This window comes from Gymnoscopelus microlampas (assembly GCF_963454915.1).
Source record: "Gymnoscopelus microlampas genome assembly, chromosome: 12".
In the NCBI taxonomy this organism is placed as follows: Eukaryota; Metazoa; Chordata; class Actinopteri; order Myctophiformes; family Myctophidae; genus Gymnoscopelus; species Gymnoscopelus microlampas.
This window is the reverse complement of record NC_139949.1, coordinates 40,817,760-40,834,937: the sequence shown is the minus strand read 5'-3', so window position 1 is coordinate 40,834,937 and position 17,178 is coordinate 40,817,760. Positions and strand designations below refer to the sequence as shown.

Sequence of the window (17,178 nt, the reverse complement as noted above, 5' to 3'; positions counted from 1 at the left end):
CTTATTTGACTGCAGTTTGCATTGAGGAAAGTACATATGTACATGTTCTCACATACTGTATTTAGATTTAAAATTCAGACTCTAGTCTAGACAGACAGACAGACAGACAGACAGACAGACAGACAGACAGACAGACAGACAGACAGACAGACAGACAATGTTCAAGGTTGTGCTTTATTGTTACATCTTGTGTGCAGGTACATAAGAGTAAAACATATTTTTGTTCGGCTTCCTTCTGACAGACAGACAGACAGACAGACAGACAGACAGACAGACAGACAGACAGACAGACAGACAGACAGACAGACAGACAATTCACCAGGTTATGTTGTAAATTATACTTGTGTAAGCCGGTGTTCTAAAATATTGTTCCATGTGACCTTTGTGACATTTGAGTACCTGCCTCTCCAGTGGTGTCTGCACAGCCCTGCAACGTAGTATAATTAAGTTCTTATCTATATATCGTATCATTATGAAAACACATTTTAAGGTTATAAAGAAAACAATACCTGTCATTTTATAAAAAGTCTATCTTATTTTATTTTTCATCTTGTTATCAGTGATATTTGTATTAGTGTTGGTGTAAAAGTTGTTTTAAAGAGTCTTTAGCCTACGTTGTAAACCACAGGATGTTATGCCAGTCATCTCTCTGCAAGTGTTTTTTTCCCCAGTTCCTGAATTCAGTTAAAAGTTTCCCCAGAAGTAAAGGATTTATCTTCTGATCTTCACACCTTGATGAACATGCTGTTCTAAACTTCATCTTGGTGTTTGGGTGGGGTTTGTTTTTTAAGAACTTGCTGGTTTCACGGTTCTCTAGAATGTGCAGTTTGGAGAGAGAGATATCATTACATCTATAGACTTACAGACCCTTTGGCTTGACCTGTCAGGGCCTGTGGGATATATTAAACTGCAAAAAAAAGGATTTAACCCTTGCATTGTGTTAGAAACCTGCATCCACTTGTGGTGTTAGCGGGTCAAATTTGACCTGTGATTAAACTCAGCCCAAAATACTTAAAGAATAATTATTTTCATTTATTTTTTTCTCCCACCTCATAGCTGACTTGTAATGCATTCATATCCATGTACATTTTAACATATTATGTTGGGTTAGGGTTTCGTCTTTCAATATATGTCATTTTCAATTGTAAAAAGCTTAATTCAATCATTACTTTTCCTATAATGAAGACAATGGATAATGATGTTATCTACAGTAGCTATAATAGAATAATTAAGAATAATAATTAGAACACACTTCCAAAAAAAAAGTAAAATGTTAAGTAAAATGTTAATATTATTAGAAATAGTGACACCTGTGGTGACCCGCTAGAAGGTACATACCATAGTATATCATAGAAGGTAAAAAGTAATTTATTTTTCATAAACTCAAACTTTATTTTACTCCTGATAGCAATGCTAATTGAGGACAAGTCTCTCTCACTTTCAAACATGTATTGTAAACATTGAATATTGACAATTTGGGGGGAATTGGGCCAAACATCTCTGCCGGGTCAAATTTAACACCACAAGTGTCACTTTTTTTACCATCAGAATTAACAAAAATGGTGGTAATTAATTTTGTAGCGTTAAAATAGCTGTCTCTGAGGATATCATGAAGCTTTGTTCCAATAAAGAAATGTAAAGGGTACTTTTTACCTATTTAAACTTGAAAATGGCTCAAATATTTCCCTAACACAATGGAAGGGTTATATAGTATAATATATATAAATATCTTAAACCAAACTCTCTACATATTAAGGAAATATCTGCGCTATATTTACTGTGCTGGTTTTAAGACCACCTCATGGCTTGTGTAGCCTAATTGTGCAATCACATTTTGACTTTTCTCACTGCACACAAGATAGAAATGTCTCAAACCACACAGATTGAGCGCAAAAACATTTGGAAACACGATGTGGGTTCTGGGTGTGAAGGTGGCAACCACGTAGGTTGGAAACTAGCAAATAACACCTGTGGTCCATATTTGTGCTGCTTTGCAAAGAGTGCAAGACGTTTAAGACCTGAGGCCCATTCTACAAATGCCTTCCAAATAATCATATAGTTCTTACACTTTCATGATCTTTCAAAAGTGTTAAAAAATAGCAGATGTACAAGCTCGCAGCGCAAAGTGACGCGCTGAAAATGACACAGATGATGCTTTCCCGGTTTTCATGGGTTAAAGACATAAGCTATAAAGACAACATGTACACACAGTCAAGTAGTTTGAGACTCCAACTGAAAACTAATACATTTGCGCATGTATTGTGTAATGGGAGCATGATTTTGAAACAAACGTCATTCCAATACTATAAATCACATGGTTTAGGAGAAGTGACATGTTCAGCAATTCATCCAGAGACCACGCCCCCTTCACAGTCTTATTAAAAGCTGTAACCGTGTTCAATGTTTCATTTCAACCTCTCTGTTCAACACAATGCATCTGATCACACTCGGCCTTGGGCTTATGCTGTTACCAACAGGTACGTCCTGTTTTATTCTATCTGGGTTTAATGTTTTATTTTTTATTATTTCATTTGTTTCTGTATTTATTTGTTATGAATGTATTCCACCCAAATCTTGGGACACTAACTTTAAACTAGTCACATTTAACAGAAAGGTGTCTGCTGTCTGTCTTTGATATGAGTGAGGACCAACTGCTCAGTAGTTGTTGAAGCTGCTAGACAGACATAATGCCAAACCTACTGAGTAGGCCTACTATTGGTACTGTAGGTGGCAGTGTTCATTTGGCAGCAAATCAGCACATTTAGTTTAAAGCCCCATTCGCACAGGGTTAATATTATTTAGGGACCTCAAGTGATTTGTAACAATTACGGGAGGACGTCTGTTTTTTAATCCCGTGCAAATTGAATTATTACAGGCCCAAAAAAGCTTGTAGATCTGCTCTTTTCGGAGCAAGACATCCGCACACAACCAAACATAAAATGACCTTTCTTATTTCTACTGGATCTCTTCTCCACTAGTCCCTTCCTAACACTTTAGTCTTGTTGTTATTTGTTGACGAAATTGTCAATATATTTAGTCATAATTTTGTCATCATAGCCTAGTTTTTATTTAGTTTTTATTTAGTTTTCATCAGTCAAAAAAAAGGTAGTCGACGAACATGTTTCGTCGTAATTTTTGTCGATGAAAATAATTATTGCATCAAATTCAGTTTAACCAGATCTAAGCTTGTATGAAAATACAAATCTTGATATTGAATTTACGATATCTGTGAAACAATTTAACAATACAAATCTTGCATGGGGAATTGAGGGTGCTGGCACAAAATATTTTCAGATGGGGGGTCCGCGGTCAAATACATATTCCTTTGGAGGTCCTTGATATGAAAATGTTTGCGAACCACTGCACTACTCCACATGTCTACTAGGCCTGTCAAAAAAAATCGATTCATGAATAAATCGCGATTCTTAATGCCACGATTTTTTTTTTTTTTTATAAGTTAGTACCTTTTTCACTGGCACTTTGTCTGAAATCAATGTCAGAAAGACTAGATGTTCTAGTATAATTAAAGCAAAGTGATTTGGGGTAGAAAATCGCAATAAATCGCAGAATCGAATATCAATTAATCGCAGAATCGCAATTTTAATCGAATCGGCACCCTAGAAAATCGCAATAAATCGCAGAATCGAATCGAATATCAATTAATCGCAGAATCGCAATTTTAATCGAATCGGCACCCTAGGAATCGATTTTGAATCGAATCGTGAGGTAAGTGAATCGTGACACCCCTAATGTCTACTTTAGCCTTTATCTTTATTTGGATAATGACATTTAAAGGGAATTTTGCTCAGCCACATTTAGAAGAAAATACTTAACTTTCACTATATTTATGAACCTGACAGTTACTTCTAGTCCTGAAGAGACGCTTTCAAACTTCAAGCCTTCCAACTGTAAGAGGAATTCATCAAAGGCAGCTGGACCACATCATGTAATGACCTGTTAATAACCAAATGCTCCCAAAACAATGATCTATCAGATTAGGGAGTCATAAACTTCAAATAATAACGCAATAATTTGCAGTAATAAAGAAACAAAATGATAAACATATTACTCCTCAGAAGAGATTGAAGGACGTATTACTTCCATTTCCACACTTTTAAACACTATCCTCAGGAGGATAAATCAAACAGTGGCAAAATGATGAAAGGTTAAACTAACACACTGCTCCTAATACACATGCATGATGGAATGTGTTTAATGTTTACATTCGTTTTTTATTGTAACCTGACTATGTCTTCTATCTGTTGTCTCAGGATATGCTTTGAGATGTTACGTGTGTGACCCGGGAGATACAGGAGAATGTACTGAAGAAAGACAGGACTGTCCTAATAGTTCTGGTAAATGTGCTGCAACAACAGTCAGACACTATCAAGGTACAGTATGTAGCAGAAGTATAACTTCTGCATTTCATTTTTGTGAGGTAAAACTCTGTCATACATTAAAGTATCTTTCTAGTATGATTAAAATGGTAAATGGTGCATTTATATAGCGCCAGGCGCTCTACAATGATTACATTCACACACATTCACACACCGATGGCATCTGCTCATCAGGAGACACTTCGACACTAACTCTGGGGTAGCCCGGGATCGAACTGGGAACCATCCGGTTCACCAAGCGGTACCAAATGGTACATTTATATAGCGTCTTTATCCAAGGCGCTTTACAATGAGTGTGCGTTACATTCACCCATTCACACACATTCATACACCGATAGCGGAGGAAACCATGGAAGGCACCAACCTGCTCATCAGTAGCAATTAGGGGTTCAGTGTCTTGCTCAAGGACACTTCAACACTAACTAGGATCCTTCCGGTTGCCGCTCTACCTCCTGAGCCACTGCCGCCCCATTAAGATAGTTATTTGGCAGAGATATAATATCTTGTTTGTTTTTTAGGTCCAACTAAGTACACGGATGTTACTGAGAAGAGTTGCGAAGCAGATGATGAGTGTGTTACTAGCTCAGTGCATTTGAAAGATGGCATTGCAACCACCCAGTGTTGTTGCACTGACCTCTGCAACACAATGGCACGTAAGTAACTGCATTATAACCATCTGTTGTGTTTTAATCTATGTTTGATAAACTCTATGACCTGTACATATGAATGATAAACATTATAACACTGGACATATGAATGATGAATATTATAACACTGTACATATGAATGATAAACACTTGTTTTATTGTACATGAGGTTAAAGGTTGAACACATCATCAATATGACATTTTATACATTTAACCCTTACAGCTCCTGTCAACGCTACTCCCAACGGTTTGAAGTGCTACACTTGCCAAGATGACGACTGCTCCCACATTCTATCATGTACTGGAGATCGGGATCACTGCTTCTCATCAATAGGTAATAAATACGCTTATGAATTTATATGATATGATTTACCCATATATTTCATATTCCTCAGTTCAGAAGTATGTTCAATGATTTTTATAGACATGGGGCATTACATTAAGTAGCGATAGTAAGTGTGTGTGTGTGTGTGTGTGTGTGTGTGTGTGTGTGTGTGTGTGTGTGTGTGTGTGTGTGTGTGTGTGTGTGTGTGTGTGTGTGTGTGTGTGTGTGTGTGTGTGTGTGTGTGTGTGTCTCTCTCTCACTGGTTCTAAACCTTCTTTAATTGTGGAGTATTAAGTTGTAGATGTTTTTGTTTTGTTTTGTCACAGAGACGGACAGCGAAGGAAATGTGGAGACCACGATGGGCTGCATCTCAAAGAGCATGTGTTATCATCATGGACTAGCTGATGGAGAAAAGGCTGAAGAGTGCTGTGAAGGTGACTTGTGCAACAATGCTGAGTTTAGGGCTAAAAGTTCTAGAAGCGCTGCTGTTAGTCTCACTCCTATAATCACTACTATCCTAGCATCACTGCTGTTGGTCCTATAATCACTGCTGTTAATCCTACAAATACTGCTGTTAATCCTACAAGTACTGCTGTTAATCCAACAATTACACTATGTTTCATTAAAACGTAGACGGTATACCATCTAGTTTTAGGAGTCTCTAGGGCTCCGTTCTATCTCTGCACAGGTTCTTTACATCCAGGGAAGAGCAGAGACATCACCCAAACAACCACACCAATAATTAATTCAACAAGTTCAATCATAAAACTATTGTATATAGAAAAGAGGGAATTCAAATTAAAATGACCCAGCAGGGCAAAAAATACAAATAACACCAATGCAGTTGTCTTGTCTACATGAACCAGAAATGGTTTCTGCAGGCACCAACGTCTGCCCCAGGAGCCAATCATAGCAGAGGGCAGATTTAATAGGACCAGAGCTTCCTCCCTAAAATGTATTTTTTTAATGGCTCAAGTGTTTTACACTTCTTGATATATCTAACTGTAATTGTATTCATCATGCAATTATTTCCACAAATTGTTCAAATAAGCAAATTATGTCATTAAATATGCACAATACCAACATTTTTCTCAGCAGAAATGGATTCTACTGGTAACATTACCGTAGGGTCAACTGTTTATAAGAACATTGGTTTCCAAAAAGTATTGTCTAGAAGTAGAATATAAATGATTCACAGACGTACAGTTTTATGGGGGTAGGTTTGTTTAGAGAGTGATAACTACTTCATTAAGCTACTAGGTTGGCAGATGTATCATACCAAAATATAAACTAGAGACAAAAATACGAAAACGTTATGGTCACCTTGGGTGGTACCAATTTGTGAAAATATCAGTGTTGGCCCCTGGACTAAAGGGCAGGGCAGAACTGGGTAGATTGTGACATGGATATTTTCACAATTTCTTAAAAGTTTTTTTTTTAAATGGGTGGAATTTCTTTTATCTGTTTAGATTTTTAGAAACGTTCTGTAATTCTTTTGAAAAATGTTAGTTGTTTTTTTCCCTGAACAAAACATTGTTTTTTGTTTTGTGAAAAATGTTGAAAAATGCTTTTCCATTAAACTTTTTTTTGCCATTTGCTCAGTAACCGTTCTGATGTGTTGCTTTATTATTTGTTAAGTTTGATTGAGTCCTGTTTGTATTTGAGGAAAAAGAAAAACAGTTTATTTTTTTGTATTTAGGGGAATAAATTATGTTTTGTATAAATGAAGGAAAAAAAACATCCAAACATAATGAATGTTATTGACCTGAAATCTCAAGCAGCAACATGACACTGTAGTCTATGGTTTGTTGTTGCTGTTCAGACTAGACAAAGGCATCTGATTTGTGTTGACAGTGTGAACGTAGCCTAACAGACAGAATGTGGGTCGTGCATGGAACGTCCTGTGTGAAAGTCCTGTGTGGAAAGTTATTTAATGCACTGGTTCTCAAAGTGGGGTCCAGGAGGGTACCCCAGGGGTCCTTGGAGGGGTTCCCGGGGGTCCCCAACAACATTTGTTACCGTACCAATTTAAAAATAGCAGATATACAATCTCAGAGCACGTCGCTTCATGCAGTGCTGCGAGCTTGCACATCTGCTTTTTTTATTAAGAATCTTGGAAGTGTTTGAAAAACTTTGAATAATTTAGAAATGTTCCTTCCCTTCTGGGGGTCCCTGGCACAAAACATTCTCAGATGTGGGGTCTGCAGCCAAATATATATCAATTTGGGGGTCCTTGGCACTAAAAAGTTTGAAAACTTCTGGACTAATGAACACAAATCAACAGTCCTGTAAATTAAGTATTAAACTCAACTGTGAAATAAATGATAAGGTGGAAAGTTTTCTGACTGTGGTTGACTGTCCCTGCTGTCTGTGGTTGATGTAAAAATAAAATGCAGGAAGCTTGTGCTTATGTTCTGAAGTATATTTTATGATCCAGCGCGACACTTGTGCCACGCTATGAGCTTGGAGGAGCAAGATAAGGCCGGGTCTTTTGCGGGGTCGCTACAGTATTTTACTGCTATTACAAATACAACTTTTAAAGCACTACTAATGAAACAAGACATCAGTAGAATGAATTTGTGAACAGACGCCATGAGAGAAAGGACATGCAATTAATAATTGTTTTGTCATGTCGAATGAGAAAGATAATTTGTGTCATCAACTAAATCTGAACAGAGATGGTGAAGAAAGGAAACTTTGAAAGACACTTTCCGACAAACCTCAAATTATTTCACAAGACTTACAGAGAAAGTGAAGGGTGTAGGCTACTGTACATGAAGTGCTGTCAGCAATATGTTAAATACGTCTCGTCAGCAACAACTGCACAACGGTGGTGAAGCAAGGGAACTAGGAAAGACGCTTTCTAACAAACCACAAACCATTTCACAACACCTGTCTAGCTGACAGTCAACTGAACGTGCACTGTGTGCATGCGTTTGTGTGTGTGTGTGTGTGTGTGTGTGTGTGTGTGTGTGTGTGTGTGTGTGTGTGTGTGTGTGTGTGTGTGTGTGTGTGTGTGTGTGTGTGTGTGTGTGCTTGCGTGCGTGCGTGCGTGCGTGCGTGCATGCGCCTGTATTATGTATTATTATCACTATAATTGTATTATATCCAATACATTATAAAACCAATGTTATTTTAATTCTCTTATAAATCATATCCTCATGGTGTACATACACAAAGCACCCTGTATTTATTATTTCTCTCACTCACACTCACCACAGCATTTCTCTGTAGAATCAAATGTGTTCTGGAAATTGGTACAATAAGATACCAGGGTTGTGGCTCTTTCGGAGCGTGAACTTTGGGGGGGTGGGAGGGGTAACATACATTCACTGTTTTTGTATGCCTTTTATTACTAACCTGTATGTAAAAATATAAAATAAAAAACCTTGAAAAAAAAAAAAAAAAAAAATGTGTTCTGGAAAGTGGTGTTAAGCTGGGGGGCTGGGGGATTGTCAAAGTATGTATGAGTGTATGACACTGTTCACATCAAAAGCCAGGTGCAGAATAAACAAATACACTAAGGGCCCCTACACACTGTTCGATATGAAATGGTCGGCGAGTGCACAGATCGTTAAAGGACGACTTCACCACTTTTCAACATATCTTCATATAATAGGTCCTCACTAATGCTCATGATAAAATGATACCATTTTTTTCTACTTGGTCTGTGTCTCATAGGAGGGCTGTGGAAAGTCCAGAAACCCGTCTACCAGTGACATCATCGTTAGGCAGGATTTTTTTTCCCAAAAAGATTAAAACAAATTTATTCAGATTTTTATTTTTTATTATTATTACTATTTTTTTTACCTGGAATATAGGCTATAAATCAAACCTACCACTGGTTATATGTACAGCGTTTCACTTGATGTTGTCCAAAAAGTATTTAGAATCTCAACCAGACATCTGGTGTCTACCGTATTGACAGGAAGATATAGCGCAGAGGGGAAACGGTGAATCAGTGTGGGCACTGCAGTCGGGGGGGGACCACGGCCACTGTGGCCTTTAGGGCATGTATTTTTCGAGGGGCACACGGCCAAAGAGAGGGGCAACGAGGGCCACGGACGCCGTGAAATTCCTGCCCTGGGTTAGTGTAAGGATCATATATCTATAGTTATACTGTAGGCATGGGTTTGGTGTGGTTCAGGTTAGTGTAAGGATCATATATCTATAGTTATACTGTAGGCATGGGTATGGTATAGTTCAGGTTAGTGTAAGGATCATAGCTAGTTATACTGTAGGCATGGGTGTGGTGTGGTTCAGGTTAGTGTAAGGATCATTTGGGTTTCTGCCAGGCACACGTTCCAAGTAGAAATGAGTAAAACATGTTTTGTCAGGTTTCACAACAATGATCCATTCTGGACACAAGAAGAGGAAATGAAAAAGGGTTTTTCATTATGAGTATCAAAATGAAACTAATAATGGGAAGTATAAATATGTTTTCAGCTGACCACACATGCTACAAACCCATGCAGAAAACCACATCTTTGGACAAGTGAAACTTTTAAAAACACAGCTGGTCAGAATGGAAATGTCCTAATGAACATCAAGACCAACCAATGCAGCCATAGCCTACTGTCAAAATAATAATTTTAGGGTACTTTGCAAAAAACACCCCTGGTTTAAGGATCATCATTCCCACCAGCTCGAATCATCTGAACATTTCTACTCTCTTGACTTGGGCCTACATTTGGGTAAAAGCTGCAAATAGTTATTTTTGATCACAGCCTCTGCCCTGTTTGTGCCCTCACTGTGTCTTGTGAGACCTGTTCTGTAGAGTTTGCCCCTGTTTTGCCCTACAAGCCAATTATTGTCTCTGCCAGGCCGAAAGGCATGGCGAGAGAGTATGTTTTGCCCCCTGTCCGTCCGTCCGTGTGTCCGTCCTTCTGTCTGCGACCTGCTAATCTCCGCCACCGTTGGCCCGGTCGCTGTGAAACTGCGCACACACTCTCCCTGGATGCCACAGCAGAACCTCTGCACCACATTTTTCAGATCAGCCTGTCATAGCGCCACCATGAGGCCGACTTTTGCAAAACACATTTTTTTTATATTACTCCTACAGATTTGTCCAAAAAACACGCAAATCGGTACACAGTATCTCTATAGCCATGTGATCAACACGGATCTGTCCGATGTTCCATATTCTATCCTGATTGGCTAAAATTGGCTTCCAAAGTTTGCAGGATTGGTTCATTTTGAAAAAAATACCTCGAATCATGAACGCAGCATGCGATTTCCGGGAAATTTTCCATCTAGATTCGCACTTGGCCCAGGAAGAAATGCCACTTGAAAACTTTCAAATCAGCCTCCTGGTGGCGCTATAACAGGCCGATTCACGTTTTTAGCTATAACTGCACCGATCTGCGTGAAACTTTGCACGCACACTCCCTAGAGGCCAAGGAAAAACCTTTGCTCCTGCATTTTTCACATATGCCTTTTAGAGCGCCACCAGGAGGCTGATTTTTGTAAAACACATTTTTTTCTCGTACTCCTTCAAATTCTGCAAAATCGGTACACAGTATCTCTATAGTCATGTGATCAAGATGGATTTGTCCGATATTTCATGTTCCATCCTACTTGGCTAACATTGGCTTCCAAAGTTTGCAGGATAGGTCGGTTTTGAACAAAACGCAGTGTGCGATTTCCTTGAAATTTTGCACGCACATTCCCACTAGGTCGAGGAAGAAATGCCACCCTTTTCAAATTGGCCTGTTATAGCGTCACCAGCAGGTCTAATTTAGCAAACCACATTTTTGGAACGAAATGCCTCAAATCACGAATACAGCGTCCGATTGCCATGCAAGGCCTAAGATGAAATGGCACCCTTTTCACATTGACCTATTATAGCACCACCAGGAGGCCATGATAACCTAGCTGACCTGGCGGAGACTTGTGCTCCGAGGAGCACTTTTTCTAGTTTCTCATCGAGTGGCTCTCATTTAAATCCTCTTAAAAGCAGGATACAGAGCGCTGCTCATGAGGGGTGTTTCGCCCCGAGCTACTTGGTGATAACACAGAGCACATAGAGTGTAGCTAGGCCTGCCGCCTGTCACAGATGTTGAAACACACGCAGATACGGGTGCAATACGTTAGTCCGACAGCGCATTCCTCCGACAGCGCATGCCTCCGACGTTTCCAATACTAACCCTATACCAAACCCGAACCCTAACCCTAACCGCACGCGGATGCCACATAGTCGGAGAAATGGGATGTCGGATTAACGTATGCCTCCCGCAGATACGACAACAGTTGTGTCCCGTAGCTGTTGGTGGAAGACACCAAGATAATAGTACTAGTCTGAGAGAGGAACATACTCCCAGACAGGTCAAACTATAGCTATATAAACTATATAAGCAGCTTAATTAGGGTGCCCACTGGCCTAGCGACCCGCAAGCGCATACCACATGTATGTGCATACCACTGGTAATCCAGCTTGACAGCGTGTCACCGATTCCAGTGACCTTTGCTGCGTGTCACCCCCCCCATCTACTTTCTACTTTCCTATTGATAAAGGCAGAAAAAGCCCCAAAAAAGTAGCTTAATTAAATGAGGGGCACCTGTGAACAGAATAAACTAGTATGAATCAACAACCAATCAGAATCAGGAAGCAATAAACACTTATTAAGTAAGGTCATGTGACCTCGAGGCAATACACACAATCATTAGGTAAGGTCAGGGTGGCCTTTCTAACAGAAATAATTATTTAATTTATAACTATACTGTAATTTTACACAAACAAATGATTGCTGATGATGGTCACTATTCTTTATTGCATCTTACAGCTTGATCTCAGTTGGCAGGCTGCGCTATGTCCATAAAAACAATATGTGAAAGTAATCCAATTACAGTGTTGAATTAGAGCAGGGGTTCCCAGGCCTTTTCATACCAGACCCCATTATACTGGGGACATTTTTGATTACCCCACAGTTGATTAATATAGTGCAATTTCAATGTTTATATTAAGCAAATGTAAAAATGAAGCATACATTGGTAGCCTAGGAATATTTATTAGAAAATGCATATACGATACAAACATTTGGAAAGTGGTAATGTAAAGTATACATGATTGTCTCCGCCAGGCCGAAGGCATGGCGAGAGAGTATGTTTTACCCTCCGTCCGTCCGTCCGTCCGTCCGTCCGTCCGTCCGTCCGTGTGTCTGTGTGTCCGTGTGTCCGTCCTTCTGTCTGCGACCAGCTAATCTCCGCCACCGTTGGCCCGGTCGCTGTGAAACTGCACACACACACCCCTTGGATGCCACAGCAGAACCTCTGCCCCACATTTTTCAGATCAGCCTGTCATAGCGCCACCATGAGGCCGACTTTTGCAAAACACATTTTTTGCTATTACTCCTACAGATTTTGTCCAAAAAACACGCAAATCGGTACACAGTATCTCTATAGTCATGTGATCAACACGGATCTGTCTGATTCTCCATATTCCATCCTGATTGGCTAAAATTGGCTTCCAAAGTTTGCAGGATTGGCTCATTTTGAACAATATGCCTCAAATCATGAACGCAGCATGCGATTTCCATGAAATTTTCCACAGAGATTCCCACTTGGCCCAGGAAGAAATGCCATCCTTTTCACATTGGCCTGTTATAGCGCCACCAGCAGGTCTAATTTAGCAAACCACATTTTTGGAACAAAATGCCTCAAATCATGAATGCAGTGTCCGATTGTCGTGCAAGGCCTAAGAAGAAATGCCACCCTTTTCACATTGGCCTATTATAGCGCCACCAGGAGGCCACAATAATCTACCTGACATGGCGGAGACTTGTGCTCCGAGGAGCACTTTTTCTAGTTTGAACATGCATTTGACAATTAAGGCCTAATATTTCTAGAAATTGCTACAAAATCTGTAGCCAGTCACTTTGGGCGTAAACATGAAGTTGAAAGGTACATTTAGGTCTGATAATGATGTTCCATCCCACTGAGCATTTTTCGGTCTAATAGACGTATAAAACACGTCTAAATGGCCCCTATACGGCTAGGCTAAAACAGGTTTATAATTGGTCTACTGGTGAAAGTTTTTTAGCGGTATAGGTTTAGCCTAGCCGTTTAAAAGACGTCTATTCAACGTCTATATATATACCTCTTAGACGTCTAAATAACAGCTAATATACGTCTAAAGCTATATTTAGACGTTTGTTAAACGTTTATTTTTATATCAAATGTATACCCCATAGACGTTATTTAAACGTCTATTTAATTATAAGGATATGAATACTTATAATTAAATCCAGACGTTTAAATAAGATCTAAACTTATTAGCATTAGATAGACTACCTTTACAAGACATATATTCATTTAAAAGCCTCAATATTTAATGCAGATCCAGCTTCTCTATTTAAAAAAAAAATACTAAAGGGAACAAATTTAACCTGTTATCCTTACCTTGATAAATGTGGTAATGTAGTCCCAGGATGTTCTGACAATGTATTGGATATGGTTATTTTATTTTAAACAGCTTTGAGTGTAACACTAATGTCATTTGTACTGTACAACAGGATATAAATAAATGTATTTATGTTAAGATTTGACTATCCCTCAACTACATTTCAATCACAACATGTTTCAACAATTTTTCAAAATTGAACTTTTTTATTCCTTAACTTATTTTTCTACTCATATTGATTGAAACAATGGAGGTGCAGGTAAGAGTCAAGAACCAAACCAAATATAACAATTTGTTGAACTTTACTATACTTTGCTATAGACAAGCACACACACATCTATATTTAACTATCATACACATGATCCCTCCCCACACACTCAGTTTATTACACACACTCTGCATCTGCGTAAATAGCAGGCAAGCAGCAGCCAGCTTCCCAAATGCACTTTGCCCAAAACTGTGAAAACATGCTGTGCTCTGAAATTGAATTAGAAGTTACTTAAGTTTTAGATAGGATTTAGAAACACGGCGGTATGTGCGTCTTCTGGGAGCTAAAGCAAACATAACTTGTAAGTTAATGCCTTTGAACACTGCCTCCAGGGACAAATCAAAGGCATTCTTCTTCTCACCATACCAATACTCATCAAATATATCTCCACATTCCACTTTGAAAGGTACAGTATATCTTTGTCCTGAAAGAGGTATTTTTTTAGAGCCTGTTAAAAATCCTTGTGATATTATCACTATCAATCCTCACAGGTTGATCAATTCTTGAAAGTGGCCAAAGAGCACAGAGATTGTGAAACAAAGCAAAAACTGCATTTCAAAGCAGTGACCTGGCTTAAAAATCTTGAAAATGATTGACCAGGAGAATAAAAGTGTGACAGCAACATTATGAAATGGCTTGCAGCAACAAAGAAACACACAAGGCTAGGAACATGCATGCATGACCCCCACACACACACACACACACACACACACACACACACACACACACACACACACACACACACACACACACACACACACACACACACACACACACACACACACACACACACACACACACAAATATGCAGGATTATGGTGGTATGGTGCAGACTTCAAATTTTCAAGGGGTGAGTAATCGATAGTCATTTTGGGGTCCTTGGGGTCCTTGTCCTTGGCCTCCTGTACCAACCCCCCCCCCCCCCCCCCCCCCGCCACTTCGAGCTGGCGCCTGCTTGAAGTGGTCGGCTATTGAGGCGCTGACCTGGGCCTCCGTTGCCTCTGAAAAATTCTGCCGAACAGCTTCTGCAATCAAAACAATGACAAATATCTACTCTCAGACTTGACAGTAGCCATTACAGAGATTGCCACATATAGTCCAGACAAATTGTCATTTGTTAATGTATGTCATCATGTCAGTCACACATTTATAACGAAGAAGAAGCATCAACAAAGAACTAGCACAGACAATTGTTCTATTTACCCTGGATGAGGGAAAAGAAGTTTGTACTCTTGAACGCCCTCTTTTTTTGCTGCCCACCACCGGACATATTGTATTTCCGCATCAGGCCATTGGTGAAAAGTCTGAAACAGATTTTTTTTTAAAGCAGATACATTCTCAACAGGATGCGCTAGCAGCTTGTAATGAAGACAATGTATATGGAACAGTAATAATACACTGACTACCACATTGGAACGCCCCCCCCCACATTATATTTATTTTTCTACTGTGTCATGTTATTAAACTTCAATTTGTATTCATACCTGTCCAGGATCTTTCTTGTACATGCCCTCACGTCGTACCCCCCAATGTGGGACAGCTTTGAAATCTGTATGATATTACAAATTATCAACATTGATGTAATTGTTTTGAATTCAAATTATCTAAAGCATATCCTTTTTTGTATTTACCATTGAACGTCGGAATCGTTGCTTCTCCAGCTCCTTAGACATGAGGTTGAACTCCTCCTCGTCGTCTATTGGCAACGCTCCACCCTCAGCATCACTTTCTCCCCGATTGTTGAGTGTCCTCAATTCATCGAGGATCTCCAACAGCGTCTCCACAACGACCTTCTGAAACTCTGAGTAAAAAAACAAAATATTAACCTAAAAACTTGCCTTAACAGATATGACCACTTTATTTCAAATTATTTTAAAACCTTAAAATACTTCCATTCTTACTTTTCTCGGGCATAGGGTAGTCGTACACCTTCTTCTTTGCTGTTAAATTATAGAATGAAACAATAAATGTTGTATTAAAGGTTGAGAGTCTGGTGTGGCTGGCTATGTGATGCTGCTTTACTTTTGGCTTGTCAATACATAAAATTAATTGTTTTCCAAGATCAAAATCTTCCTCTCTCCCCCCCAGTAAGATCACTGCCAAACTTGATAAAAAATGTACCTTTTGTAATCCTGGGACTTTTTGGCCCTCTACTTCCAACACGCTTTCCTGATGGTGAAAGACAAGCCAATTACATTTCATACTTGCGACATCACTATTTAAGATTACTGCTATAGTCAATCTGTACCTTGTGGGGTCTGGCCATTTCTGAAGACTGACGGTCTATTTGGTGGGCTAGGAGTCTCTGTTGAGAGAGGGCTAGGAGTCTCTGTTGGGGGAGGGGGTAAAGGAAGTAACTCATCTTACAAAGTCACCAGTTACACTGTATATCACTGTGAAACTAAATACTTTTTTACCTTGTTGAGTCCTTTGCCTTGGACTCCTTCGACTTGGAGTGCGATGCCCTGTTGAGGGCAAAACAAATCAAATTGCACATCTTAATTACACCATCGTCATCACTGTTACAGCAAATACAAATCTATCTTTGATAGTCCTGTTTCTTTGATTGAAACTATAGCCACGGTCCACTGGGGTGGAAAACAAATATATTATACATCCAAATTAAATCTTTGCTATGCCATCTCAAAATCTGTCAGCCTTGCCATCTACACTTACAGTTTGATCTCTGTGAGAGAACATCCCTGGCTAGTCTAGTAAGCCGGATGTTGCTGTCATCTGCAAAAAAAAAATAGTTTTAATGTTACAGCTTTCACATACAGATCTATTATATAATCAAATAAAATGTAAAACATTTTTCTCTGTACTGCGAATATCATCTGTTGATGACGAAAACTTCACACACTGAGAGGCGTTGTGAGCTTGTAGATCGGCTATTTTCACAATGTTTATCCATGGAACCGAGTCAAACTAAATGTAATGCCTACATCTCCAAGTCCAAGTGCTGGTCAGGGTGGGGGGTCCCCAGTTCAGATGTGATTATTTTGGGGGGTACCTGTAAATGACTACACTTACAAATACACTTTTAACCTAAATGTAACCATCAGGACACCTCAGGGACTTAAACCCCGTCCTAGTGAACCAGGAGTGCCATACCAGTGTCTTTTACCTCTTTGACTCATTTA

General features: G+C 39.3%; 2 protein-coding genes across 2 annotated transcripts; one reads left to right on the top strand and one right to left on the bottom strand.

Annotated features, from left to right (window-relative positions):
• Positions 1-2,371: 2,371 nt before the first annotated feature.
• Positions 2,372-7,001, top strand: LOC311056595 (phospholipase A2 inhibitor NAI-like). Its single transcript, XM_084073340.1, has 5 exons — positions 2,372-2,477; positions 4,272-4,391; positions 4,916-5,050; positions 5,268-5,378; positions 5,696-7,001. The coding sequence occupies exons 1-5, from the start codon at positions 2,432-2,434 to the stop codon at positions 5,911-5,913; spliced, it is 630 nt and encodes a 209-aa protein (XP_083929466.1). The 5' UTR covers positions 2,372-2,431; the 3' UTR covers positions 5,914-7,001.
• Positions 7,002-14,520: 7,519 nt separating this feature from the next.
• Positions 14,521-16,767, bottom strand: LOC311057341 (uncharacterized protein; the record flags this gene model as incomplete). The annotated part of the gene is made up of 10 exons (XM_084074297.1): positions 16,712-16,767; positions 16,453-16,500; positions 16,284-16,364; positions 16,157-16,204; positions 15,937-15,975; positions 15,667-15,836; positions 15,520-15,584; positions 15,239-15,339; positions 14,974-15,060; positions 14,521-14,537 (listed from the first exon to the last, which is right to left on the bottom strand). Exons 5-10 carry the CDS (start codon positions 15,947-15,949, stop codon positions 14,521-14,523), a joined length of 453 nt encoding a protein of 150 aa, XP_083930423.1. The 5' UTR covers positions 15,950-15,975; positions 16,157-16,204; positions 16,284-16,364; positions 16,453-16,500; positions 16,712-16,767.
• Positions 16,768-17,178: the final 411 nt, after the last annotated feature.

Excerpts from the sequence above, each read along its gene's own strand:
- LOC311056595 (XM_084073340.1), top strand. The coding sequence starts at position 2,432 with ATGCATCTGATCACACTCGGCCTTGGGCTTATGCTGTTACCAACAG. Across the intron at positions 4,392-4,915 it reads AACAGTCAGACACTATCAAG|GTCCAACTAAGTACACGGAT; the intron begins GTACAGTATGTA and ends TTTGTTTTTTAG. Across the intron at positions 5,051-5,267 it reads CCTCTGCAACACAATGGCAC|CTCCTGTCAACGCTACTCCC; the intron begins GTAAGTAACTGC and ends TAACCCTTACAG.